Below are 27,999 nucleotides of genomic sequence, written 5' to 3'. Positions count from 1 at the left end.
AGTTGGACGTCTCCATCTGCTCTGGGAGCCTTCTAGGCAGAGAAATCCCCCAAAGACGTCTAAGACCTAGGCATCCTATCCACCTCACAATTGCCACCTTGGGGTAGGCAGCAGCTGGGAGCGAGCAGGGAGGGTTGAGGGAGGGGTACTCGGACTATGGCCCTCTGGCCTTTGGCAGGCAGACTGCATCCTCCTGTGGAAGCTACTGTGAATATTAATTACCATTTGTCCAGGGCATTTAGATTCCCCAGATGAAAGACACAGCAGAAGGAGTGTCACGATGAATATGTATTTACGGTATTGATTTTCATCCCAAACATCCATCATGACAGTCATGTGTCTCTCTCCTAACCTCCCACTGCCCTGACATCATAGCCTCAAAGCACAGAAGTTGAGCATCAGTATCAAAGGATGCTGAAGGGGAGGAGGGAAGGGCAGGTGCAGCTGATCCCCCACAATCCTGCATTTCAGATGGGTAAACTGAGGTGCTCCATTCCCCCACAGGTGAAAGGGAAGAAACTATGATGAAGCCTATGAAACTGAGGAAGGAAACCTTGGAGAGAGGGGCTATGGATTCCTCTGGACCAGAGTCCAGGATTCTGCCCCTCTTGTGGATTGAGGAATGGGAGGAATCCCAGAACTCTCCGGCTCAGAGCATGCAACGCCAAGCAGGTTCATCCCTAGATGCACAAAGTAGATGGAGTTATTCCAACTTCTAATTCCTCTAGTAAACTGATTCACTTCTTTGTTGATTGCTTCTGAACCCTTGACCACAGCTTAATTCTGTCTTCTGGCTCCGTGAATTTGGGTGGGAAACCTCTTTGGTTTTCTGGACTCTTCTCATTCTGTTTTTCCTTCTTTATTTTATACAAGAAGATAATTGATCTGTAAAGCTACTTAATGTGTTTCTGGGCAGGTGTACAGAGCAAATGCAATGGAGAGAGGATCATGAAGGGGCCAGCCCCTCCCTCAAGGAGACACATTCTTATAGGAGAGTCAGTCCTTTGCTTATGAGACATTTAAACAATCTAAGAGAGCAGGCAGGCAGAGAAAAGGCCTGAGCCCTGAGAAGAGCAGGATAGTTGTGGTCAAGAGAACTCAGGAGACTTTCCCAGGACCCAAGTATGGAGGTACAAAGGGACACAGCCTAAGTGGAAACAATGAAGAGCCCACTGAGGCCAGAATGGAAGGTTCATGTGAGGATGTGGGCAGGCAGATGGGCAGGCTGGGGGAGATTGTGAAGGCCCTTGAATGTCAAGCTAAAGAATTAGGATTTGGTCCAGAGGGCAGTGGGAACCCACTGAATGTTTCTGAGCCAGAGAATGATACAAGGCAGAGTTTAGTAAAAGGTTAAACATTTTCACCAGGAGGGGAATCTTAGCACCTCTGAGTCAACAGCCCTACCATCTCTCTCCTCAGTCCAGCCCCTGAATTCTATTTCAGCTAATGACACACAAGCACAAATGTCACCTCCCCTGGTTGCTCTCTGACACACTACCCAGTGTTATTTTCTTCATAGCACTTATCACCTTTGGAAATGATCTTGTTTATATACTTGTTTACTTCCTGTCTCTCTGCTGTTCATGGAATGTACAAAATGGGGTAGATGGGGGATTGTTATCTGTTTTGTTTGCTGCTTCATTTCTATCAACTATGACAGCACCAGGCTGGTGTTAGATGCTCAATGTGTATTTGTGGAATGAATGAGTAGATGGATTGATAAATACATTAGTGGCACACTATTTTCTCAGTCACCCCGTCCCCACACCCCATGATGATTCTTGACTCAGACTTCTTCATCCTCTGCAGAATCCAGTCATTCATTCCCATGTCTATGAATATTATCTTTGCATCCCTCCCTGCCCTCCCCCTACCCCTTTGCATTTACGCCTGGACCCTCTCAGACAGCTCTAAGCTTCTTGAGGACAGAGGCTCCTCCCCCTCACTTCCTCCATGGGGGTAAGCACAGGGCCTGGGCAATGACAGTTCCCACTGGTCCAGTCTTTACAGTTTTCCAAGGGCTTTTCACATGATCCTGGTATACCTCGGGCAGGTTCAGACTCAAACCTCAGCCCTCAACTCTAAACCACACACTTATTCAGTTATTCTGATTTATGTATAATTTATGATGAGTGAATGAATGAATGAACAAATCAGTGAATGAAAGCCAGAAGTGCTCAAGATCAGTTGTAGAGGGAGAAACTAAAATTGGGAAGACCTGTTGAGGAAAATGTTGGTCCCCAACATACTGACACAAAAGGAGAGAGAGTGACTGGGGGTTGGGGATAAGGGGGATAGCCAAAAGCTGGGGCTAGAAAGGGCTGACTCTCCAGAGGTTAGATGACTTGGTCCCATGTGTCAAGAACCCCCTCCTCCCTCGTCTTGTTTTTTAAAATGGAAAGCCATGTAGCCAACCTGGGAGAAGACCCAGAGAAGAAGTTAAAGGAGCAGGGGATTCTGAGTCCAAAGGAGATATAACTTATTGGTTTGTGAGCTACTGTGTTTGTAAGTAATAAGTATTAAAAATATAAGCAATTCCATTGGACAAAAATTGCAAAGGACAAAAATATATAAAGAAAAAATAAACTGAAAATCACCAGTTATTTCACCATCCAGAAAAAGTCATCCTAAGTTTTGATACACATCTGTTCAGACTATATAGATGTAAATATCAATATCAATATAAGTATATATATTACATTTATATAAATCTATTATATATACTTATAATTTTATTATATATATTGTATATATATTTTACACATACAAGTATACACACACTTTTAAAAAAATAAAATGGGATACATACAGTTGTGTAACCTGATTTTTGTTCACTTAATAATATGTAGTGAACACAAAAGAGATTTTATAAGCCCACAGGGCAGTTTGAAAAGATAACCTTTGGTATAAACAGGAAGCCAGAGAAGATTTAAGAGCATGAAGTTAGTAGTTAAGCTCTGGGTTTTGATAAATATTATTAAAGTAAATAAATCTTAGATGTCCTGCCAGGTTAAGTAAATTATTAGCTCTCTATCAGCAAGGCCACTAAGTCATAGACTCATAGGATGTTGGTACTTGAAGGAGCCTTTGAGTTGATCTAATTCAACCCCCTTCCCTTAGGTACTGAGAAACTCCAAGCCCTGGGACATTAACTAATGTGCCTAAAGAGGCATGACTGGTGAGCCACAGAGCAGGAGTGAGAACGGAGTGCCCTGACTCCCAGTCCAGTGCTGTGGCCATTAAACCACATAGGTCAACAGTGTGCATGCTCTTAATCACAGGCACTGATGTGCAGAATGGGACAGGGGAGATGAGGCCCCAAACCCAGTGGTTCTCCAGGTGTATAACACCAATGGAGGTGTGTGTGTGTTAAGAGGGCAGCAAAGTGTCCCCAGGCAGGTCACTGGGGAGATGTAGAGCACAGTAATTGAGAGTGTTTGGCTCTGATATCAGACCACTAAGAACCAAATCGTGTTTCCCTTATTGAGCTTGCTGTATGACTTTGGGCAATTTACTTAAACCTTCTTGCTTCCATTTCTTCATCTGTAAAACTGGTAGTAGTATCTACCTCATCAGATGGCAGTAAGAATTAAGAGACAATGGACACAAAAGGCTTAGCAAGGTGTTCGGCATATAGAAAGAGCTCAATAAATGTGAGCCATCATGATTATTAATGCTCTGGCATGAAGGTCAATGTTCTTGTAAATTTTAAAAAGACCTTAAGGGCATGTCACAGCCTGTCCTGGGCTGCAGGCATCTGCAGGGACAGAGGACTTCGAAAGAAGCCCAGCTCTGGAGCTCTGTGACCCCCCCACTGTGAGGACTGTAACTAAGAAAGACAATTATGCAAAAGAGGACACATGGCTTGGAGTGGAGCTGTAGGCAGCCGGGGACTCAGGGACTGTCCAGTGTTCTCAGTGGAAGTTACCTCAAGATGTAACAGTGAGGCCATCCTCACACTCCCTGAGCTAGCCAATTATTGCAAAATCAAGGGTCCAGAAAAATTTATTCCTCATTTTTCAATCTATTTAAAAAATAATCCACCGTTTAAAGCAAAAAGAACAACAAGTTATTATGGGGTTTATAACAAATGTCGAACTAAATTCATTACAACAGTAACACAAAGACTGGGAAGAGGGACATGTAAATATACTATTAGAAGTTCTTTCTGCTACACATAATAGTAATAGTACTATTTGAAGGTAGTGGTAAGTTAAACACGTATATTTTAAACCTCAGGACAACTGTTAACGACAATAACAACAACAAAATAAGTATAACCAATAAGCCAACAGTGCAGCAAATACGGAATTATGGAAAATACTCAATTTGTCTGAAAGAAGGCAGGAAAAGAGGAAAAAAAAGTACATAAGCAGAGGGGACAAATAGAGCACAAATAGTAAAATACTAAATTTAACCTTAACCATATCAATAATTACATTAAAGGTAATTTAAAAGACAGAGATGGTAAGACTGGATAAGAAAAGCAAGATCTTACTGTATGCTGTGTACAAGAAAACAACTCTAGGAACTTCCTTGGCAGTCCAGTGATTAAGACTCCGCGCTTCCACTGCAGGGGGTGTAGGTTCGATCCCTGGTTAGGGAATTAAGATCCCACATGCTGAGTGGTGTGGCGGGGGCCGGGGGGGAAGAAAGAAAGAAAACAACTCTAAATATAAATACACAGATAGGTTCAAAAGGTAGAGTAGCAGTATTACCATGAGGCAATATAGACAACAGAACAAGGACCAGAACAAGAGACAAAGAGGGACATTTCATAAAAATAAAGGGGTCAGTTCATCAAGAGGACACACCAATCTAAACATTGCTGCAACGTACAGAGCTTCAGAATACATGAAGCAAAAACTGGTGGTACTGAAAGCAAATTCCAATTTTAGTTGAAGACATTAACACTCCTTTCTCAGTAACTGATAGAAGAGTAGACGGAAAATCAGTACGGATATAGAAGACTTGAACAACAATTATCAATCACCTTTGACCTAATTGACATTTCATAACACTCCACCCCAAAACAGAGAAATACACATGTGTTTTTCCAATTTCACATGAAACGTTCACCAAGACAGACTATATTTCTGGGCCATAAAATTAGTGTCAATAAAATTAAGGAATTGAAACCACACAAAGTATGTTCCCTGACCACAGAATTAAACTAGGCATCAATAACTGAATGATATCTAGAAAATCTCCCAGATTCTGGAAATAAATACATCAAAAAAGAAATTACAAGGGAAATTACAACACACTTTGAACTGAATGAAAGTGAAAACACAACGTATCAAAATGTATAGGATGCTTAGAGGGAAATTCATACCTTTAAAGGTTTATTTTAGAAAAAGAAGAAAGTATAAAACCAGTGATCCATCTTCACCTTAAGAAACTAGAAAAAGTAGAGTAAATTGAACACAAAGTAGAGTGGAAATCAATGAAGTGGAAAATGGACAAATAGTACAGAAAAATCAATGAAACTGAAAGCCTAGTTGTTTGAAAATATAAATAAAATTGTTAAATTTCTAACGAGGCTGATCAGGAAAAAAGCAAGAAAAGGCAAAAGCTACTAATATCAGGAATGAGAGAAGGAACACTATTATAGAACCTAAAAATCTTAAAATGATAATAAGGAAATAGTATTAACAACTTTGTGCAATGCAATTCAGCAGCTTTGATGAAATAAACAAATTATTTGAAAGACATAAACCACCAAAGTTCACTCAAGAAGAAATAAGTGGAATAGCTCTGTATCTACTAAAGAAATGGAATTTATAGCTAAAAAGCTTCACAGAAAGAAAACGTCAGGCCCCAGTGACTTCACTGGTAAGTTCTACCAAATATTTAAGAAAGAAATAATACCAATTCTGTACAATCTCTTGCAGAAATTGAAAGAGGAAGAAACTCTTCCCCAATCTTTTATATGTGGGCAGAATTTTCATTATATCAAAACCAGACAAATACATAACAAGAAAAGACTAGAGATCATATCTCCCAAAAAGATACAAAAAATTTTAACTAAATACTAGGAAATCAAACCCAGCAATATATAAGAAAGATAATACATCATGGTAAAGTGGGGTTTATCCCAGGAATGCAAGGTTTGATTAACACTCAAAAATTAATCCATGTAATGAAATTTAAAAAAAACTCGATTTGCAATGGTTTAAAAAATTACTTAGGAATACATTTAACAACAGGAGTGCAAGACTTGTACCCTTAAAACTACAAAACATTACTGAAATAAATTAAATAAAACCTAAATAAAATGGAAAGACATCCATGTTCATGGATCAAAAGACTTAACATTGTTAAGACTCTTGACAAATAAATCTACGGATTCAACACAAGCCCTACCAAAATCCCAGCTGACTTTTTGGCAGAAACTGACAAGCCAATACTAAAATTCATGTGAAAATTCAAGGAACCCAGAACAGCCAAAACAATACTGAAAAAGAAGAATAAAGAGTTGAAGGACTCACACTTCCTGATTTTAAAACTTACGACAAAGCTACCATAATCAAGATAGTGTGTTACTGGTATAAGGATAGATATATAGATCAGTGGAATATTAAAAAAAAAAAAACTCTTAAAACTCAGTAATAAAACAAATAGCTTATTTGAAGAAAATTTTCAAAAGATACGTTATCAAAGAAGATATATGAATGGACAATAAGCACATGAAATAATTCTCAACGTCATTAGTAATTACAAATATACAAATTTAAAAAATTCAGTGAGGTACCACTACATACTACTAGAATGGCTAAACAAAACTGACAATACCAATATGAGCTAGGATATAGAGCAACTGGAACTCTCATTTATTAATGGTCAGAATGCAAAATGGTATAACCAATTTGAAAAATAGTTGGCAGTTTCTTATAAAATTAGAAATATACTTAACATTTGACAATAAAGATGTCCGTGAATGTTTATAGCAGCTTTATCCATAATAGCCAAAAGCTGGAAGCAACCCAAATGTCCATCAATGGGTGAATTGGTTAACGAACATTGGCATATCCATGCCATGCAGTACTATTACAGCAATAAAAAGGAATTATTAGTACTCATGGGGACTTCTCTGGCAGTCCAGTGGTTAAGACTCCGTGCTTCCAGTGCAGGGGGCACAGGTTCGATCCCTGGTCAGGGAATTAAAATCCCACATGCCGTGCAGCACGGCCAAAAAAAAAAAAAAAGAAAAGAAAAAATTAGTACTCATGAACACATGGATGAATCTCAAATGCATTATGCTTCGTAAAATAAGCTAGATTCAAAAACCTACATACTCTATGATCCCATTTACATGAAATTCTAGAAAAGGCATGATTATAATGAAGGAAAACAGACAAGTGATTGTCAAAGTCTGGGGTGGGGAAAGAGGAGTAAATGCAAAGGAACACAAGGAAATTTAGGGGGTGAATAAAATAGTCCATATCTTGATTGTGGAAGTGTTACATGACTGTATATATACATTTGTCAAAACTAATTTAACTTAAAATGGGTGAATTTTGTGCTGTGTAAATTATACCTCTATAAAGTTGTTTTTTTTCAACATCTTTATTGGAGTATAATTGCTCTACAATTGTGCGTTACCTTCTGCTGTATGACAAAGTGAATCAGCCATACGTATACACATATCCCCATATCCCCTCTTGCACCTCCCTCCCACCCTCTCTATCCCACCCCTCTAGGTGGTCACAAAGCACCGAGCTGATCTCCCTGTGCTATGCAGCTGCTTCCCACTAGCTATCTATTTTACATTTGGTAGTGTATATATGTCCATGCCACTCTCTCACCTCGTCCCAGCCCACGCCTCCCCCTCCCTGTGTCCTCAAGTCCACTCTCCATGTCTGCATCTTTATTCCTGTCCTGCCCTTAGGTTCTTCAGAACCGTTTTTTTTATAAAGTTGATTTTTGAAAATTATGAGCATCATTATTTAATTCCCATGTGATAGTGCTCTGAAGGGAAAGTACAGGTACCAAGAGAGCATTTAATATGGAATCCTGAAATCTGAGAAGGCTTCCCTGAGGAAGTGAAGTCACGAATGAGGTATAAGGAGGCCCATAAATGACCAGGTGAGGAAGGGAAGGGATGAGGCTGAGGGAAGCATGTGTGCAAAGGCCCTGAGGCGTGAATCCTTCCCACAGCAGACTTTCCAATAGAAATTCCACTTCTGCTTGCCCAACCCTCACACCAGTGGGTAGTTCACTGTTGTAATTATTGTAATTAATAATCATAGCCACTATTCATTGAGGATTTACTATGTCTTTGACCTCATACAAGGCAATTATTCCTCATCAGATTTACTCTTCAAAATTGTACCCACAAGGTAGATTCAATTAGTATACTCTTTTTATGGATAAGAACTTTGAGGCTTAGAGCGAAGAAGTAATTTGTCCATGTCCACACAGCTAGCAAGTGGCAGAGCCAGAATTCAAACTCAGGTTTTTGAAACTCCAGCCCTTGAGTTCCTAGAAACTGCTTTACACAACTTCAGTCAGACAATTCATTGGCTCCCCTCTCCAGGCCAAACATCACTACCTTTCCAAATTCTTCTCATATAACATAGTCTCCAATCCCTTCATTGACCATTATCTGTAAACACTGTCCATTTCCCACTTGAAATTCAGCTCCCAAATCTAAACTCAATAATGTTGGAAGAGAAGGCTTTGTACAGTTAATGAACTATTACAATGAGATCACTTGAAACCCTGTTCCAAAGAACAAGTAGATTTCATAGCCTTATTTAAGGGATACAGACATGGAGACATAACTGAGAATCTTTTGAATTTCCTTTCTGGAAAACAGTGTTGTGTAGGGGAGAGAGTACAGCCTTGGGAGTCCAGTGCAAGTTGGGTATCCTGGCTTTGACATTCACAGGCTCTAAGTGTGTAACCTTGGGCTGGGTTTGTAACCTCTCAGTTTTCTCATCTGTAAAATAGGGCTAACAATATTATTCTTGCAGGGTTTTTGTGGATCTTAAATGAGAGAACATAATGGAAAACAGCCGGCATACAACCTGCCCATAGTAAATGCTTTTTTAAAGGTCTTTTTAAAGGCCCTAAGCAGGCTTCCCTGGTGGCGCAATGGTTAAGAATCCCCCTGCCAATGCAGGGGAAACGGGTTCGATCCCTGGTCCAGGAAGATCCCACATGCTGCAGAGCAACTAAGCCCGTGTGCCACAACTACTGAAGCCTGCGTGCCTAGAGCCCGTGCTCTGCAACAAGAGAAGCCACTGCAATGAGAGGCCCACGCACCACAACGAGTGCAGTGAGAAGCACTCGCCGCAACTAGAGGAAGTCCATGCACAGCAAGGATGACCCAATGCAGCCAAAGATAAATAAATAAATAAATCTATAAAAAAATAAATAAAGGTCCTAAGCAGTTAGATTCCCAAGGGTCTGGCAGCTATGCTTCCTGATTCTAAGTCTGCTATTCTTTTCCTCGTGGGCTGGAGAGAAACTGTTTTCGCCTTCCTACCTTAGAGATATATTTGAGGCTTCACTCTCTGGGAGGTTTATTCCTCTCAAGCAGCACATTTTCTCCTGGCTGCTGGAGAAGCCCAGAATGAAAAGCGTAGGGATGCTTCAAGGGTCTATTTTAAACTACCAGCTAGTGGTTTCTAGGTTTCTATAAACTTTATAAGTGAATGGGGGTGGATGTGTGTGGCAGGAAGGGATCTGACCTGCTACTATAAATAAATACTACCATGATTTTAAATTTAGGTACCCTAATTGATAATATGTGGGTGCTCACCGGAGGTGGGACAAGAAGGGTAGGGTTGAGTTTTTCTGTGCCCAGGCTATCTGGTCATCTCCAGGACCTTCTTATTGAATACTCAGTCTTTGGGCATTAATTAAATTCTTTAGTGGCAGGTTAGTCCAGTGTGTGGCAGGATCTCCACCCTTTCTAGCTGAAACTGCTCCATCTACAGTCCTTGCTCAGGGATTCTGAGCTAGGCAGCTCTCTGAACTTAGAGGAAACTGATTGGTGCCAGGGTGGACACCTGACCCAAGGGTGTCCATAGGCTGACCAGTGACCAATGAGGTGATGTGGTGACATGGACTCTGACCAATATGGTAGCAGTAATTAAATCTAGGAAACCTGTTTCCTTTAGGACTGGGGAGGGATTCAAAAGTGGGACCTGGGGTTAACAGGCTTATGAGCTTATGTGCAGAGGACAGCATGGCCTTTGAGAGAGATGGAGAGAGCAGCTTCTGGTTCTGACGGCTTTTCATTCCTAACTTGTCATTCATTCACTCCTTCACTCAACCAATACTTATTGAACACCTACTATAAATCAGGCCCTGTGCTAGGTCCCTCTTGAAATTCAATATAATCTTTGCTCTCCTGGTGCTTCTAGTCTGATGACAAACATTAATAAAATAATCCCAGGTAAATGAATAATTCTTAAACTTTGGTGAAATATGAAGAAAAGATATAGATAGGGAGCTATGAGAGATTGAAAAGGGACGTCTGACCTAGTTTGGGAGCCTGAGAAGGCTTCCCCGGAGAGGTGAAGTTTGAGCTGAGCAGTGAAGGACAGATAGGAGTTATTTAGTTGAAGGGGGAATTTAGGGGAGAAATGTGTTCCAGGCAGAGGAGCCAGAATGTGCAAAGAGGCAGGAGGGAGCATGGCTTGTTGAAAGGAGCTTGTCATAAATCCACTGTAGCTGGAGTGGAGTGTAGCTGGGCATTAAATGCCATTCATGTCTATACACAAAAGGTTGTGGTTTTTTTTTGCGGTACGCGGGCCTCTCACTGTTGTGGCCTCTCCCGCTGTGGAGCACAGGCTCCGGACGCGCAGGCTCAGTGGCCATGGCTCATGGGCCCAGCTGCTCTGCGGCATGTGGGATCTTCCCGGACCGGGGCACGAACCCGTGTCCCCCGCATCGTCAGGTGGATTCTCAACCGCTGCGCCACCAGGGAAGCCCAAGGTTGTGTTTTTTTTAATGTGGCCTGAGAAGACTCTCTTCCTTGAAGACAAAAGCCCAATGGACAAAAGTACCTACTGTGTACGCCAGGTGCTCAGAGGGGTACAGCATCAATGAAATAGTTTCATCCCAGGCTCCACCATTTACTAGCTGTGTGACCTTGGGCAAGTTACCTAATATCTCTGAGGCTCAGTTTATGCATCTGGAAATGGAGACAATAAAATCATTTGTACTGAGTTGTGTTGAGGATTAAAGAGATGATGCCTGTGTGCATGCCTAGTTTGACTTGTGGCACATAGTATGTGCTTAATGCACACTTTTGATATTAGCCAAATGACTGAGAAAGGACCATGGCTCAATAAGAACTCACTTCTTTTTGCACGCTTGTGGGGGGGGGGTGGAGGTGGGGCAAGACTAATACAGTGTTCAAGACAAGGTAGTAAACAATGCAAGAGAACCTGAGGGATGAGCCAAGGCAGGGGTCAGATGGTTAGCACAGGGAAACACAGCCATGTCCACGGGCTGGCATATCTGGGAGCTTGGACATGAAGCATCCTGGGGCCAGAGGGGAGAGGATGGAGCTGGAGCCAAGAAGAGGGGAGCTGGGGAAGGGGATTGTGTGGGGCTGGGGACATGGGTCCACCTTGGGAGGCCAGCTCCACTCTGGGACAGAAAGTCCAGTGGACAGTCATCAGTACTTATGAAGCTCTCATTCCCCACTGAATCCCAGGTTCTAGCAGGTGCTCAGTGTTAAATGGATGGACGGATGATGGTTATCTAGGCATAGAGTCACATCCATCACATGCAGTGTGTGAGGGTTGGGAGCATCTGTGCTGTGGCTTTGAGCAATCTGTCCATCTGGTCCAGGGCTCCCCCCATAGAAAGTCACCAGCAGCAGAATATAGGGTCTCAGTGCCAGAGATTCTAAGACATGGAGCCAGGCCCTAGTCATGGGGTTTGGGTTCTGGACAGGGCTTATTCCAGAAAGAATACAAGACTTGGCAGATTTGCTGAGAAGGTGAAGATTTACACAGTCCCATGGATAAATCCTTCAGAGTGAGATGGAGAGTAGCAACACCGAGGATGTACTGGCTTCTCTCTACGTTCATATCACCTCATTCTATAAATGCACTGTGGTATGTTTAATATTTATTACCCAAGTGTTGTTCTTTTTTAAAAGTCACCGTGGAAATGGAAGTAAAGAAAAATAAAGTTGGGAAATTTTAATGGAAACCAGGTAGAGTTGATACCCAAAATATATGCCATAAGGTCCTATAAAATTGCCATAGGTAGGCTAAAAATTTGGTTCTGAGTTGTCTCCTTGCCTGAGTAAAGAGGGAAACAGGGGTGGTTACCAACTTTATGGTGTTCAGAAGAGAAACCACCAGCAACTCAGTGAGATGCAGCCTTTCAGGGTATTGACATCTGGGGTACTTTCTCCCTGGGTCCTCACACAAAGGAGAGCCATGGGTACACAGGGCTCCTGCGAGCACACTGGTGTGAGCGCCTTTTACATTTCCTGCCCCTAGGTCAGGCCTAGCTCAGGAGCTAGGGTAGATCTGAGGAGCTCACCCACAGACTCTGCTGGGGAACAGAATAGAGAATTAACATTTCTATTCTCCCAGACACTTCTCTGCCTGAAGCATTGCTGGAGACCAAGAGAGGTGTTCCTTCAAAACCTGGGGATGAAGGAACTGAATAACACCAGCTTTAATTCTTCACCTGGCAATGGAAGCCAATGTAAAGTTGGTCTTGGCAAAAATGGAGGTGTAATTAATAAGAAGACTATTAAGGGAGAGTTACAGAGCCATCCCCAGCTGTGGGGCTTCACTTGGCTTACCCTCCAGTGACTCACTGGCTTATGAGCAATCCTCCTATGCCTGATTTAGAGGACTTACTCACCCTTCAGAGAAAGACTTTAATGCAATAAAGCAAATGTCAGCAAGTGGGATGTGGCTTAGCACATCACCCCAGCCTGCATCCAGCTTCCCCCTCCCTGGCTCTCCCTGCTTACGGCCCCTCCAGGCACTCAGCACCTGGACAGGTCCACACAATGGGACACATTCCAAGGCAGAGCGGAGGCTCAGAGATATGAAACCAGGGAGGGACCTCAGGTAGACCAAGCCCTGAAGTTTGGTCCAGCAAGATTAGAGATTAGCTCTAAAGCACTAGAGTCAGGGGCAGGGTGAGGGCTAGAGCCCAGGATTTCTTCCTCCTATACAGTGCCCTTCACTCCACTTTCTTCCCCTGGAAACCCTGCTTGGATTATGCAGATGAGAGGTGCAGGCTGATGGAAATGCAGCTTCCCCAGTCTGGGTGACATTCTTATGTGAGGACTCTTCAAGGAACCAGTGGGGAAGGACAGGTGTGTGGGGAGCAAAGTCTCAAGCAAAGTCTTTGAGGTGAGACGCTTAGAAAGAGCTGGGTTACCCTGGGCTCCGCCGCCATCTTGCTATTTGTTGACATGGGGCTTGCTGGGCGGGAGCTGGAGGCCTCTCTGGACCCCCCCCCCATAATCAGGGGGTATGGATTGGAATCCCTGTGTCAGGCAAGTATGGTATCATTCCCAGCCAATTTCCCGTTCCCCTTGATTAGGAAACAGGCCCTGAGAGTTAGGCTGGAGCAGAGGTTTAAGCCATGGGAAGACGCAAATATCGCCCCTTCCTTCCTCCACCACAGAGGAAATTACTCAGAAGGCAAGTTGATTCAGCCTTGGATTTAAATCAGCTCATTGAGGGATTTACCTAGGATCTCCTGAGGGAATTATCTGGAAGAATTAATTCTAAGGGTAAAAGAGAGAGAACAGGCATTTAAGGTAAACCTTTACCTAGTTCACTTATCTGCCCCTTGGTCATTTTTCCAAACTTTTCTGAGTCTGCCACATGCCAGGCACTGGAGGGAGGGGGCTGACCACCAACTTGCCCCTCAGGTTTGCTGGAATCAAGGGTCTTGAGCTCTAATGGACTTTTGGGATCATCTAGCTTAGTTCACTCATTGCATGGACGAAGAAGTGGAGGTTCAAGTTGAACTCTGCCTGGGGCTCACAAAGAACCCAGGGTGGGTGGATGCTCTGACCACGTCTCCATGTGGCCTGAGCCTAAGGAGTTCTCTTGCAAGTGAGCCAAGGGAAGCCTCCCAACTGGAAAGCATTATTCTGTATTGTTATGATCACCAGCTTGTGAGCAGACGCACAGCCTCATGCCTCCAACTGCACACCCACCACCACCTTAGCGTTCATTCGGAAATAAAACCCAGTGAGGCAGGCTGGGCCTTACCCCAACTCACCAACATGAAGAAGCGTTTTTGTTCTTCTTACTATTTTTATTTTGCACTATAAAAAACAACAACATCAACAACCAGTAACATACTGCTTTTCTTCACATTCATATGGATTTTAGGAAATTATTGCCTTTTCCCCTGGAGAAATAACCTACAGACAAAAAAGAAGTAGTACCACATTGAGAAATCTGCAAATCCCAGAAGTCAACAGCTTGAAGACAACCCCGAGGGGCAGGGAAGAAAACAAGTGTCACCAGAGACGAGACAAGCACATATAAGGACAGCAAGCTGGGGTGACAACCATTTCAATGCCACTGACTCAGACAGTGGGTACCCTTTCTATCCTGGCACCCAGTGCCACCACCTCAAAGGGGTGATTTTTGGTCTATGGTCTAAAGAACTCTTTTCAAATGACGCCAGAGTTGCTTTGAGGAGAGGTGCAACGAGAAAGGTTCAAGTATGAGTAAGAATCATGCCCAAGTCCAAAGTCAGGGTAAAACCCACAGTGAAGAGGAAACCAGAAGTGTTACTGTTTCACTACTTCACCCAAATGACTCCACCTGACCCAAGACAGAGTCTCAAAAACATCTGAGGGTTCAAATCAGCATATACATCATGTCCCTAAAACCCTGTAGGGTTACTTTCCTGACTAGGTGGTGATCAGCTTATGCCCTGAAGCAACAGAGACAGATACGGAGACTGCCAAAGTTAAAAAAATAAGGTGGAAATTGTGCTTCCTTCAAAATGAATCGGCTTCATTACTGCCTTTTCTCCTGGTCCAGCAACTGCTTTCTCTCACGTTGCTGCAGGTATTTATTGCCTTATGCTTGAAATGAAAAGGCAAACTTTGAGGTGCAAAGACGGGGCAGTCCTGAGGGCAGGGGGTCTGGAAATACAGTAGTCAGCACGTGCTGTGCTCTCATAATGGCTTGGTCTTCCTTCAGTCCCAAGAACCCATCCCCGAGGTCAGTCTGAAGCTTGTTTGCAAAACTGGTGACCCTTCACTGTCCCACCAGGACAGCGGGATAGAGTGAGGTCTTCAGTATTGCACAGGTATGAAATGTCCACGAGTTAAAATACAAAATCACAGCTGTTCTTGGAGCTGGGCTGGTTCTCCCACCCTGGTCTTAGCAGGATGTGGCTGTGGCCATGGGGCTCTGGCTGAGCTCTGAGACCGTTGAGTGGGTGGGCAGTGGTGCCAGCACCGAGGTAGGGAACGTGCAGTAGGAACCCTGCACATCAGGGCTCAGTGTCTGCAAACGGGCTATGAACGAAGGGCCGGCTGCCTCCCCTTGGGAGGAGGGAGCCTGGGGGCTAGGCGCGGAAGGCAGGATCTCGGACTCATACTGTAGGAGCTGGCCCATGAAGCTGAAGTTGGGCGAGACCACACTCCTCCTCTGCTTGATGTAATCAAAGGCGTCCTTTAGGTGGAACTGCTTGGTCTTCATGAGGTAAGCCATGCAGATGGTGGGCGAGCGGGAGATCCCAGCCTCACAGTGAACCAGGACCTTGCCTCCCTTTTCCCTGACACAGTCTGGAAGAAAGAAAAGACAGTGGAAATGAGTTGGGATTGGAACTCAAAGGCAACTGGATTTAATTAAAGAATTTTAAAAAAAAAGTGACCTAGTTATCAAATCATCATCCCTGCTCAACGTCTGTGGTCCCACACCAGGCTTTTGCCAGTCTTTAACCTCCACTGCTGAGGACAGACTTTAGGGTCCCACCATGATGTCTATCTCTGCGTAGGACCTTCACAATCCTTAGTTCTCCAGGATACTTTCACAGGTTCTGCCACCGGAGGCGCTAGACCTGGAGTAACTCCTTCCTGGGGACGCCATCTTAACTCGGGTTCCATGGATGCATTTCAAGAAGACTTTGGGAAAATCTTTGAAGCTGCATGCAAGTTTTTATTGCACATTCACATTTCCCTGAGAGGGTCCCAGGCTCAAAGACTGACTTGGAGAAGCAATTCCTGCCTCTCGGGGTCTGATTCTAATGGTGATGACCTAGCCCTCATCCTGGTTGAGGCCTTCCATCCTCCCCAGGATCCCTGTTTGGCTGTGCCAGGGCGGGATGCTTGGCTCAGCACCGAGGGTTCCCAACCAACCAAACATACAATAAATAGTGCACAGCCACCAATTATAGCCTTGGCTAAGTAACGCTTACTAGACGGAGGATATAAATGGCTCTGGCAAACTCCATCTTGCACAACAATGGGAGTCACTGCTATAAAGCTACCACCTTCAGTTAGCATTTGTTAGCTCAATATGACAAAAGCGGGGTGCCCTCCTTTTCTGCTCTACTCCTCCCCCCAAAAGAGCTCCAACTGTTAAAAATGAGCAGGAGTAAAAGGTTAAACATATATACACATCAAACAAAAACCACAAAAAAGAGTCTTTCCAATTCCCTCTCTTGCTAGTGAGGAAACAATTACATCACAGGAAGTTAGATGTCCATGGCACTATGTAAGGCCACAGTATGCAAAAACATTTAAGATTTTGAAGGGCAAATAAAAAGTCAGCCCCCTTACCCACCTCCCTCCTCAACTTCAAGAAATTTGCAAATGCATCTCTAAGATCTGAAAGATCCAGCTTCTGAGGAGTCAGGGAGGAACCTGGAGTTTCCCTAACAGAATGAAAATCCTAAAGGACACCCCAGGGTTCCTCATTAGAAGTGCCCCAGTCTCTGATTAAAAAGAAAAAAAAAAAAAAGTTCCTGTAAATTAGTTCAAAAGGGACTCCAAGTTCCTAGGATTATAGGGTCGTGACTCCAACCTTCTTTTGCTCCTCCACCAGCAAAAAGCTGGTAGTCTAGCTTTTAATTGGCCCAGAGCCAAATCCCAGAAAGCAAAGGGCCTACAGTGTGTTGCTTCTGGATCCCACTTCACCCCTGGGGGCTTGCCTTCTATGTGGCCCTCGGAAGGGGTCAATGCATGGTTCGGCCTCAGTCCCTCCTTCCTTCAGGAGGGCAAGGGGTCTGGGGAAAAGCATCTCGTGTGCCTTCAGAATGCTGTCGGTTTGTGCGGTTGTGTACACAGACACAGTGCACACACAGGATGGGGAGGGAGGCTTCTGAGAAGTGATGGGGGCGGGTTTCATGACCTCACTGAGAAGCTATCTAGATAATTAAATAACAGGCTGACAAGGGCAAGGCATTCCCAGGGACAGGGAGAACAAGTCAAGGGTTTCCCACCCTGACCCCATCATCTTGACTGTCTCTCAGAGACTCCAAAGGAACCATCGCAGCCCAGAGGCTCAGGGAACAGGGAGGGAGGCTCGGCCTTTTGCCTCTGGTTGAGTTTCTCTGCAGGCTTCTGTGGAGTAGAGATTGTGTGTGCTGAGCAGAGGGCCCACCACGTGGTGGAAGGGGGGCCTTTAACGGCTCCCTGCACTAAGTAATCATTGCTGCACCCAGCACCAGCCTTTCTCCCTCCAACATCCCTCAGAGCACAAGGCAGGAAGATCGCTGCTCAGCTTCAACAGCTATGCATGATAAAGGGAAAGAAGGACTCTGGAAAGGGAGGCAAGCCCACAAGGATGGGGAGTGGTGGGTGCTTGCAAATCTGAGACACACACAAGTCAGTCCAGCCCTCAGGGAAGATGGTTGAGGGAAACAGAGATGTCAAATGAAAGAACAATCCAGCCTGCTCGAGGAGTTGGAATCCCAAGGCCCAAAGCCCTTTCTAGGCAGAGGGACCAGAGGTTTCCAGGCCTACACAATGGAGTAAATGATAACTGCCTCACGGAACGTACAAAGGGTGCAAAAAGATGCCAACTTCTCTGTGCATAAAGCACAGAGCTTGAGACGAGCGCTATCTTTAGTCCAAAATCAGCTGAAAATGCAAAACAATTGCCCCCAGAGCAGTCTGCCAAAAACCGTGGAAAGCTGCCGGGGCCCTGGGGGCTCAGTGCGTAAGGAGTGCTCTCTCAGTCCTTCTGTTTGCTTTTAAAAATATCCCAACCTACGTAGAAGCACAGTTTGGGTGGTTCTTTCCCTCCCCAGCTTCCCTGGCATGGAGCATCACACACGGATGCACCCTGCTTCCCGCCCAGCCAGAAACACTAACAAGAGCAACAGAGTATTGCTATAAAATTGTAGTAATTCATCTATCTTGCAAATTAAAGCTCCTATTAATAGCAACTCAAATCCTCTCCTCTGTCATTTTGGTCGGTGCATCCAACCAGCCAAGTTGGCTCTACAACAAGATGCTTTTCTTCTCAGTGAAGGGAACCCCCATCAATACATCAAAATCCAAGAACACGCTCCCCTAAGGGGCCCCCAAAACAACTGAGGGGGAATGGCTGCACCTACCAATGAAATCTATCGCTTCTTGAAAGTGGGAGCTGATGTTAGCCGCGTGGCTGTCTTCCACGGGGATCCATTTGTAGTGTAGCTGGGTCGTGCAGGCCTCAGAGGTCCGTCGTGAGACATTCAGCAGAGCCGTGATGTGCAGGTTGGCGAGGAACTCGCACTTGGATGCGTGGTAGGCACTTCCAAGGTAGAGGAACGGAAGGATTTCGACTGGGCCGCCCTGGAAGGAGGGGCAAAGGAGGACAACCAGGAAATGTTGGATTAGCTTGCTCTCTGGGGAGAAGAAACAAAACAACCCTGACCTATTTGTTTTCAGGTGGGAGGTTCCCTTTCTGGTTTCCGGGTAGAGTTCAGAGTCAGCGCAGTTCACCCAAGAGTGTGTGGGTGGAGCCTCCGTCCTGGTAAACTCTCTACCCTACATTACTGCCTTGTGACTCAGTGACAGCAAATCCCACACGGCTATGATTTTCATTTTCTTATATATATTGAGGTGGTAGGACATGCCGGCAGCCTTCCTATGCGACAAGGATGAGAAGAGGGTGGTGTGATGGAAGACTTGAGAGGCCCGTGCTGTAGTCCTAGCTGCCCTGAGAGTGCCAGGGTGAGCCCTTTAACCTTGGGGGCAGCCTCGGTTTCCTTCTAGATAAAATGGAAAACGGTCCAACAAGGTAAGCCCCCTCCTTTACAATCCTGGCGTTGTATATGTGTTTCATCAAACCTAGGACACTGTTGATCCTAAGATGCATTTGGAGCTCAGAGATGCTAAAATATGCTTCCCCCCGCCCCCCCAAAAAGTATACTTCTCAGAACTGAAAATGACCACTATCTATCCAAAGTTCTCAGATAATGAAAAGCTGTTAGGCCATGAGCAGGGCCTGATCTTTTTTTTTTTTTTTTGGCTGTGCTGCGCTGCGTGGCATGAAGGCTGCAGGATCTTAGTTCCCCGACTAGGGATCAAACCCACGCCCCCTGCAATGGAAGCGTGGAGTCTTAACCACTGGACTGCCAGGGAAGTCCCAGGCCTGATCTTCTTCTTGTGGGGCTGAGTTTTGGTGAGAGACGTGTACATCTTCACCCTTTTGGGAGACCACCTATACCTGAGGTTTCTAGTTAAGAAGGATCCCCAAAGAACCAGAGACCATCTACCCTGAGGCAAAGCTAAAAAGAACAGCTAGCTAGTCAGACTCTGGCAGTCTCAGCATTTCCAGGGTGGCAAGAAAAGCCATTGTTCCATACTTGGAACAATGGGAGCCCCTGGAGATTTAGAGGGAAAACACTGAGCTGGGGTGACAGTGGCTGTGTCTTTGGCAGCCTTTTCCATATCATCCATCCGCTTCCTGTGTTTCCATTTCCTGTCCTGGAATAAGAGTAGAATGGAAACTCTCTGCCAGACCCACAATAGGGAAAGGGGCATGGGACAAGGGCCAAGAGAAGGCAATTCTCAAATTACCCCGCATGGATGTTTGCTTTTTCTTTCCTGAGAAGTCAGGTGTTTAAGGCAAAGGCCAGTTTGGCCACTTGAAAGAAAGTTAGAGAGATTTTACAAAAGGTAGTAATAGTAACCAGTACTTTTATTAGCTGGCCCCTGAGCTTAACACTTTAGGTATACCTACATAGATCTCTCCCTCTCTTTAGAGCCTGGAAAATGCTGACACACCAGGCCTAGGATCCTACTCAATTTCTCCTGGAGCTTAGCCCAACACCCCAGAAACCATGTTTCGTTCCTTTTTTAAATCTTCTTTTTGGACTCAAGAGGAAGAAACCAAAGGCCTTCAGAAACCCCAAAAGCTAACACGACCTCACCCGGCTTCTCTCAAGCAGAAGCGCTACTAAGAGTAGCACTCGGGGGTTCCCCAGATGAACCCTGGAAACACACCAGGGCCTCCCTGGTCCTTGCTTGGCCAAAGGTCTGCTGTGCTTTCACAACATCCTGCAAATTCTCGTTTCTCTTTCACTTTCTGAGAAAGGAGGGGGAAAACACCACCCAAACAAACAAACAAAAATAGAAATTCAGCTAAGCCGGATGCCCATGGCTTGAAAGCCCAGGGTTCATCATACACTGTAATTGTAGTAAAAGGAAACAAACAAAATAATAACCCTGGCACCTCGCCAAGCTAATAGGTTTCCATTCAAGGAAAAGCCACCTGGCTGTATTTGGAAGTTTATCCCCAGGGGCAGAGCTCTGCTCTTGGCAGGCGGCTGGCATCTTAGGCAGTATCTAGAAATCTTCCTTCTTATGATTTGGGTATGTTCTTATTTGGTGCAAAGAGCTTTTTGTGCAAAAAGCTCCTCCTACCAAGTCAGATGCCTAGAATGGCCCTCTTCCAAAAGAGGGCATGTGGAAAACAGAACAGGGTCCTGAAAAGAACCAGAACAAGGAGTTAAGAGAAGAGAGTTCTGGGCCTAGTGCGGCCATGAACCCAGCTGCAGGATTCTTGGCAAAATCAATCATTCCACCAGCTGTGACAGTTTTTCCCTCTGTAAAATGGGAAGGTAGGTTTTGATCTCTGTTTTCTGCAGATTTGGGTCCTTGCTGGCTTTTTCCACATCCTCCTGCCTTGTATAGGTAACCCCTGCCTGAGCCGTCCACTTTTTCTTCCTTTAATGAGTTGCCAGAAAGTACAGTTCTTTGAAGGGAAAAAACCCACATGTTTGTAGACACCTGAAATCCTCTAGTGTGTCTTGATCTCTGGTTTCAGAACTTATGGAATTATAAGCATCAGAAACCCCTAGGGGAGGCTGCTTAGCCATCCAAATAGTAATTTCTCTACAACCCTCCCCCAGTCTTCCTCCTTCAGTTAAAAATACCAAGACACGCCTTTACAGGTACTGGGTTGGTTTGCAGAAACTGCAGAGCATGAACAGTTACGAAGAAGATCAACACAGGAAGCCTGAAAGTCAGCTCTGAAACGTCTTCAGGGAAACCTAAACCGGTATTTCAAAGCTTCTCTGCACCTCCCAGGCCAGCTAATAATAATATATCTTTCGCTTCCACTTTTTGCCAGAAGCCACCAAGCATCCTGAAGCGCATTTGCTCCTGTCAGCTTATTTGCTGGAAGGAAGCCCATTTACTCTTAGATGGAAACTCAAGTTGGCAAGCAACAGAGGCTCTCTAAAGCTAGAGGCCTCTGCCAACTCCCTGATCCGCAAACAAACCAACCAAGCTTGCTGAGCAGGGAGTGGAAGAGCCAGGGTGCTGTGCAAGGAACAGAGCCAGGAGCCGGGATGGTACTTCCACAGCGTGTACCTGGTCGTAAGCCGGCCTGTAGCTGATGTTGAGCACTGACTTCCCACACTGACTGATGAGGGCTGTCTCGGTTTCAACCTTCTCTGGTGAAATGGGTTTTACGTCCACGCAACACTCAGGATATTCCGAGTGGAAAGTCTCATATCCCCCTAAAAGACAAAAAAAAAAAAAAAAAAGCAAGAAAGATATAAGCATTGATTTTTCTCAGGCCGTCAGAAAATGCCCAGAATTGATCAATACCCTGAGTGTGGAATAGTAAAAAAATATTCAGCTACTATATATTTTGGTCATATTAAAAAATTGAGCCAAAACAAGTAATAGTTTTAAAATAGAAACGGGCTCCACAGACACACACACACATACACACACACTTTCTCTCTCTCTCTCTTAAAAAGCTATAATTCAGAGAGGCAATGATTAACTTTCCATGCCTATCAGAAGAAGCTTAAACTGTGAAAGGAAATATATCTGACATCTGGCAAATATTAACCAAATCCCTCCAGAAAACAAAAGCTATTTTCTCTCATTTATCTAAACTGCAGGTGTGATTATGCAGAATTTCATTAATTTGTGAATGAGACTCCTAAACTGGTCTGTTTCATCCCTAGTCCCTTAGCTCTAAACTGGATTACACACGAAACCCCCTCTATTCATAAGGAAATGGGGGCTAACACGAGGTTTAAACTCAGGGCAATAAAACAGCCCTGCCCCTTCTCTTTGCCAAGGTGCTAAGAACACTGCTGACAATCCTCTCCATAGGTCCAATGTAATCAATCTCGTTAATTACCTTTCAAACCAGAGCAATGAGGCCTTCTGAACTTAATTCTTACCTCCTTAAGTAAAAACTCTTTCTTCCTCCTTGATGGCCACCTACTCTCCCTTTATCTCCTTATTACCCTCCCCTCCTGAACTTTCTCCCCAGCTACACACACACACACACTCATACCTGGCAGGAATGAGTCTATAAAAATCCTAACTATATTTAAACTTCTCCAAATGGATCAGATCACTTAAGGTAAAAACTACTCTCTGACCAAGTCATAGACACTTGAGTAGGTAAGTTCTCAGGCCCATACATGAGGTAGGGAAGAACCAAACGAAACACTGGCCACGAAGCCTCAGAATGCCAATTGCTGCTGGGTGCACAGGCCAGACTTGTGTGGGGAAACACTTTGCTTCCAATCCAAAGGGACCTAAGACACTTCCAAGAGCCTCCAGAAAACCTGCTTCTTTTTCTGGCCCAGAGAATTCACTTGGGGTCAAATCATCAATTTTTTTTTTTTTTTTTGGCCATGCTGCGCAGCTTGTGAGATCCTAGTTCTCAGCTTATGGGATCTTAGTTCCCTGACCAGGGATTGAACCTGGGCCCTGGCAGTGAAAGTGCTGCCAGGAATTAGGAATTCTCTAAATCATCAATTAAATAAGCATTCTGAGACCATGTATTTTTCCAAAAAGGCCCCCTTTTTTTCTTCTGTCTTTTGGTGTTGTAATAGCCCCATAGTGGAGCACATGGTGGTTTTTTAAACCCCTGCAGTAGGCAAATGGTTAATGGATTACATGGCAGTCTCCAGCTCTCTCCCAGAAGCTGCAGCCAATTCCTAGAATGAGTCATCTAGCCATTACTGCTTCCTCTCAGCTTGCTGGAACTGCCCCCAACCCCATTTAGCACACCCAAATCTCCCCTGTGGTCACTTCAACAAATAGCCAATTGGGCCTTCCCAAGTGAGCTTCTGGACCTCCACAATGACCACGTTCCCGGTCATGATGACAGGCCATGCCGGAGGGAGGCGGAGGTGGAAAGTTTGAAGGTGTCTGTGGCTTAGTTTTCCCTCCCTCCCCACCATTGCCCCCACCCCCTTCCCTCCCAGAAGGCAGAAAGAAACCACACTTACACTGACCCTCAGCTTCCTCCGAAGAGGTGTCCCTAGTTAGCAAATCACTTCCTGTGCCTGGGCCTCAACATTTTGGGTCCCAGGAGACAAACTGAGTGATAGGGGATGGGAATCTGAAGTAAGAGTGGCCCAGGCCCTCTCAAACTTCAGAATGAAGCTTGGGAAAGAGAAGCCTTCAGGCCACCCCATCTCTTGGCTTTAAACAGAGCACTTAAGAGTTGGCTGTTGGGCTTCCCTGGTGGCACAGTGGTTAAGAATCCGCCTGCCAATGCAGGGGACATGGGCTCGAGCCCTGGTCTGGGAAGATCCCACATGCCCTGGAGCAACTAAGCCCGTGTGCCACAACTACTGAGCCTGCGCCCTACAGTCATCGAGCCACAACTACTGAGCCTGCGTGCCACAACTACTGAAGCCCGTGCGCCTGCCTAGAGCCCATGCTCTGCAACAAGAGAAGCCACCATGAGAAGCCCGTGCACTGCAACGAAGAGTAGCCCTCGCTCGCTGCAACTAGAAAGCCCGTGGGCAGCCATGAAGACCCAACGCAGCCAAAAATAAAATAAATTAAAATAATAATAATAATAAAAAGAGTTGGCTGTTAGGAGGACAGAGAGGAGGTGCGGGTGTGGGCTGGGTCCTGCCTGCCTGTTGACAAAATAAGGCGGGCAGACAAAGTCTCAGCGTAGTTGAGGGACAGATAAACAGGGTCCTGCCTCTTCCAGCTGGGGTCAGGAGTCCTATAGATTAAATGGTCTGTCTTTCACCCACTCCCATCAGAGGCGTGGAGAGACAGAACATTCCTCTCTGGTGCCTCACTTGAGCTCCAAGAGCCGTGGCAATTCTTTTGGCAGCTTCAATCCTCTTCAGAGTGATTCTGTTTTTGATCACCACCGCATTACCAGGGGAGCTGAGCGGAGAAAGCACACGGACGCTATATATAAATACGCACTGACAATGCCGTTCGGTCATCTCATTTTAGTGGATTTTTTCGGGAGGGGTGGGCATTGAGGGAAGTGTAAAAGGCATTGCAGGACTTCCCTGGCAGTCCTGTGGTTAAGACTCCGTGCTTCCAATGCAGGGGGCGTGGGTTCGATCCCTGGTTGGGGAACTTAGATTCCACATGCTGCGTGGCCAAAAAAAAAAAAAAGGTTTGCCCCACGATCTGAGATGCCACTAGATTAAAAACCTGAACTTTTATCTGGACATGAGTTAGGTAAAGAAATAATTTTCTTTGGCAACAACTTAAAGTTTAACACTGTTATAAGGGTAAGTATTAAGCGATTTCTACTGAAATTTAAAACGGACGTAACTTTCGACCTGGCAATTCTCATAATTTTACTGAAAGTGCACATGCAAAAGCATTTGGACAAAGGTATACTCTCCCACACTGCTTCAAATACTAAGGCTGGAAGCAACCTACTTACTGGCTATCACCAGGGGATGGGTTTAAAAAGTGAATAGGACATGTATGCTCTGGTATGGACAAATCTCTCAAGATCTAGTTAGATGAAAGAGGCAGGAACAGGAAATATACAAAATCATTCTATTTTTACTCATGGAAAATTAATTTATCTAAAGATGAACAAGAAATAGTTGACTGTTGTCTCTGGGGAGTAGAACTGAGTTCTAGCGTGTGCAGAAGATCCACTTTTCATTGTACAGCCTTTGTGCTGTATGTTACTTACATTAAAAAAAATTTTTTTTAAGCATTAATTTTCCTGAGATGTGAGTCTACAGAGCTGCCTACTTCCTGTGGCAATAACTTCCAAACTGCTAGCATGGCCCCCTGGAGAGGGGTGGGGAGCAGAGGTAGGACCCGGAAGGGTTTCCTGGAATGTATCTTTCATGCTACTGGAGAGGCAGAAGCTTTTTCTGTACTCACTGCTAAGAAGAGGAGACAAAAAGCATATCAAAAAGAAATCAGGGACTAAGTGTGAAAAACCTCTGCAGAGCTTGGAGGGCACTCTCCATCTCCTGGGGGCTGAGGCTGGGTAAAGGAGGAAGATCATCATCTTCTGCCTCTGTTGTTTCCCTAACAGGAATCAACAGGGGACCGTCTGCAAGAGGTGCTAATAGAGGTGGGAGCTGCCCGTGTGCCTGCGGAATCTCCTGGCCTGGAACGTGTAAAACTCCACAAGTTGCACGGTTTTAAAACAGCGCTCTTACTCTCTCAGCTCACTGCACCTGAGCTCTGAACCACATCAGTGTTACATCTCACGGTGTCCCCGTCAGAGTCGGCTGGCGCAGCCTAGGCTGAGTCCTCATGTCTGCCCTACAGGCTACGCCTTCAATACATTTGAGGTTACAAAGGACTCAAATACAAGGCGGCGGCAGTCGTAGGAAGTGACACAGAAATCAATATTCTGGAGCCTGAAAGTAAATCACCCACCCACCACCAACGTCATCTCCCCCAGCAGGTGGAACAGGCAGACTGGTGAAGCAGCTTCTGGTGATCTCAAACGAAATGCGACGCAATCCCCTTCACAGCCACCCTGTGGCACCTCTCATGTGTCCTGGCTCGCTGGCCAGCCTGCCTCCCACCCCTGGCAGACAGCGTTAGGCCCGCCGGGTTTGGCCCACGACCAGTACAGATGATCCCGGGGTGAGGGAGAGGAGGTGAAAAGGGTGTCAGCTCCAAACGGAGCTAGAGAAAGGCCTGGGAGGGGAGAAGGGGAAGCCAAGGAACAATAAAAAGCAATAAAATGAAATGGAAAGGAAGGGGAGGGGAGGAGAGGGACTCGCCAGGGTCAGAAAGGCAAGAGGGTCGAAGAAGACACAGCCTAACATACGTTAATCGTGCAGGAGGGAGGAAAGGGGACACCGCGGCGCCACACTTCGGGGATGAGGGTGTTGCGACCTGCTGATCACTCCAGATCTGTCCATCAGGACGGCTCCAGAGCGCAGGCCCCAGCGAGAGCGGTGAAGCCGGCGCCAAGAAAGCCGGCCCGCGCCCAGCACTAGGCGACCGACCCCCAGCTGAGAAGCAGGGCCCCGGCTGCGTAAGCAACCTCACCCCACCCACCGGGGCCGAAAGGCCGATCGTCAAGCGCTTTCGAGGAACGCGAGTGGGGAAGCTGTGAGCGCTGACACTGGCAGTGCCCTCCCTAGCGCACGTCAAGCCCCAAGGTGCAGACTCCCGCCAGCGGAGAACTGCTCGGGTTCTAGCGTCGAGGAAGGCGCCGGCGCCAGCAGGGGACCCCAGAGCCCGGGCCGTCCCGGCGCGAACGGTGACAGGGGACCGGCGTCCCCGACGCGCTCACCTTTGAGGAAGTAGACCCGCGGGCCGGCGGGCAGGCAGGCGAGCAGCGAGGTGAGCACAACGCGCGCGGCGCTCTCCTCGCGCAGCTTCTGCCAGTGGCGGCTGCCCTGGTCCAGCACGACCACGGCCGCCACGCCGCCGCCGCCCTCCTGCAGCAGCCGCGCGCGCGCCGCCTCGTCCGGCAGCACGTAGCGCGCCGACACCGCGCCTCCGCGGGCCCGCCGCAACACCACCGAGTTGAGGTTGACGTTGAGCGAGCCGCGCACGCTCGAGGCGGCGAAGGCCAGGTAGGGCCGGCAGTCGAGCACCACACAGCGCGCCGCAGCTTCCTTGCGGAGCATCTTGCGCAGCTGGCGCCCGTCGAGCGACGTGACCTTCATGCCTCCGCCGCCCAGCGGCCACGCGCCGTGCGCCCCGCAGGTGCCCACAGCCAGGGTGACCGCCGGCGAGGCCCGGGAGGGCGACCCGCAGGGCTGCGGCCGGCCGACCGAGCCCGGCGCCGGAGCGACCGCTCAACTCTTCTTTCCCGCCCTGCACGCTCGGCAGCCGGCCCGGCCACTCGCCGCCCCAGAAGCCGGGGATTCCGCCGGCAGCTCAGCGTTTTATGTGAATGGGTGTACAGCCTGTGACGTGGCTGCCCATATAAGGCCGAATAAGGGTATTTCCCCGCCCCTTCGGGCTGTGGCCACGCCCCCCCGGGAGCCGGACGCGCTGGGCGGGCGCCGAGCGTTAGTCAGCCTGAGAAAGAGGAAGTGGAAGGCAGCTCGCTGTGCTCTCTGTGGCGCTGCGCGGAGACACTCGCGCATCACCAGGGACTGCCGGTGGGGTGTCAGGAACGCCACGAGGCCGAGGTGACCCACGCTGTGCGGGAAGAGGAGGAAGCGGGGGAGGCGGAGCTGGCGTCGCGCCGTGGGTTTAGAGTTTCATAGACGTAGGTTCAGAACCCGCTGGGGGCCGGGCCAGGCACCGCGGTAGGCAGAGCTAGGGGCGCCCTCGGCCAGTGCCCCCAGATGGATCTGACGTAGATTTTGATCCTTAATCGTCTTTACGCGGGAAATGACATGATA

The 27,999-nt window shown here is 46.5% G+C and overlaps 1 protein-coding gene and 1 pseudogene across 2 annotated transcripts in view; both read right to left on the bottom strand.

Moving 5' to 3' along the window:
- Nucleotides 1-13,395, bottom strand: part of LOC309816340 (large ribosomal subunit protein eL28-like) — a 40,463-nt pseudogene extending 27,068 nt beyond the window's left edge. The window contains exon 1 of the transcript in view: nt 13,378-13,395. The product of the transcript in view is annotated as a large ribosomal subunit protein eL28-like (transcript). The remainder of the gene's footprint in view (nt 1-13,377) is intronic.
- Nucleotides 13,396-14,184: 789 nt separating this feature from the next.
- On the bottom strand, nt 14,185-27,488 carry DUSP5 (dual specificity phosphatase 5). The gene is made up of 4 exons (XM_082637732.1): nt 26,934-27,488; nt 21,785-21,933; nt 18,538-18,757; nt 14,185-15,760 (listed from the first exon to the last, which is right to left on the bottom strand). The coding sequence occupies exons 1-4, from the start codon at nt 27,310-27,312 to the stop codon at nt 15,354-15,356; spliced, it is 1,155 nt and encodes a 384-aa protein (XP_082493858.1). The 5' UTR covers nt 27,313-27,488; the 3' UTR covers nt 14,185-15,353.
- Between the last annotated feature and the right edge of the window lie 511 nt (nt 27,489-27,999).

Source organism: Mesoplodon mirus (assembly GCF_964341445.2).
Source record: "Mesoplodon mirus genome assembly, chromosome: 2".
Taxonomy (NCBI): domain Eukaryota; kingdom Metazoa; phylum Chordata; class Mammalia; order Artiodactyla; family Ziphiidae; genus Mesoplodon; species Mesoplodon mirus.
Note: the sequence above shows the minus strand (reverse complement) of the source record. Positions and strands in the feature narration are given on the sequence as shown.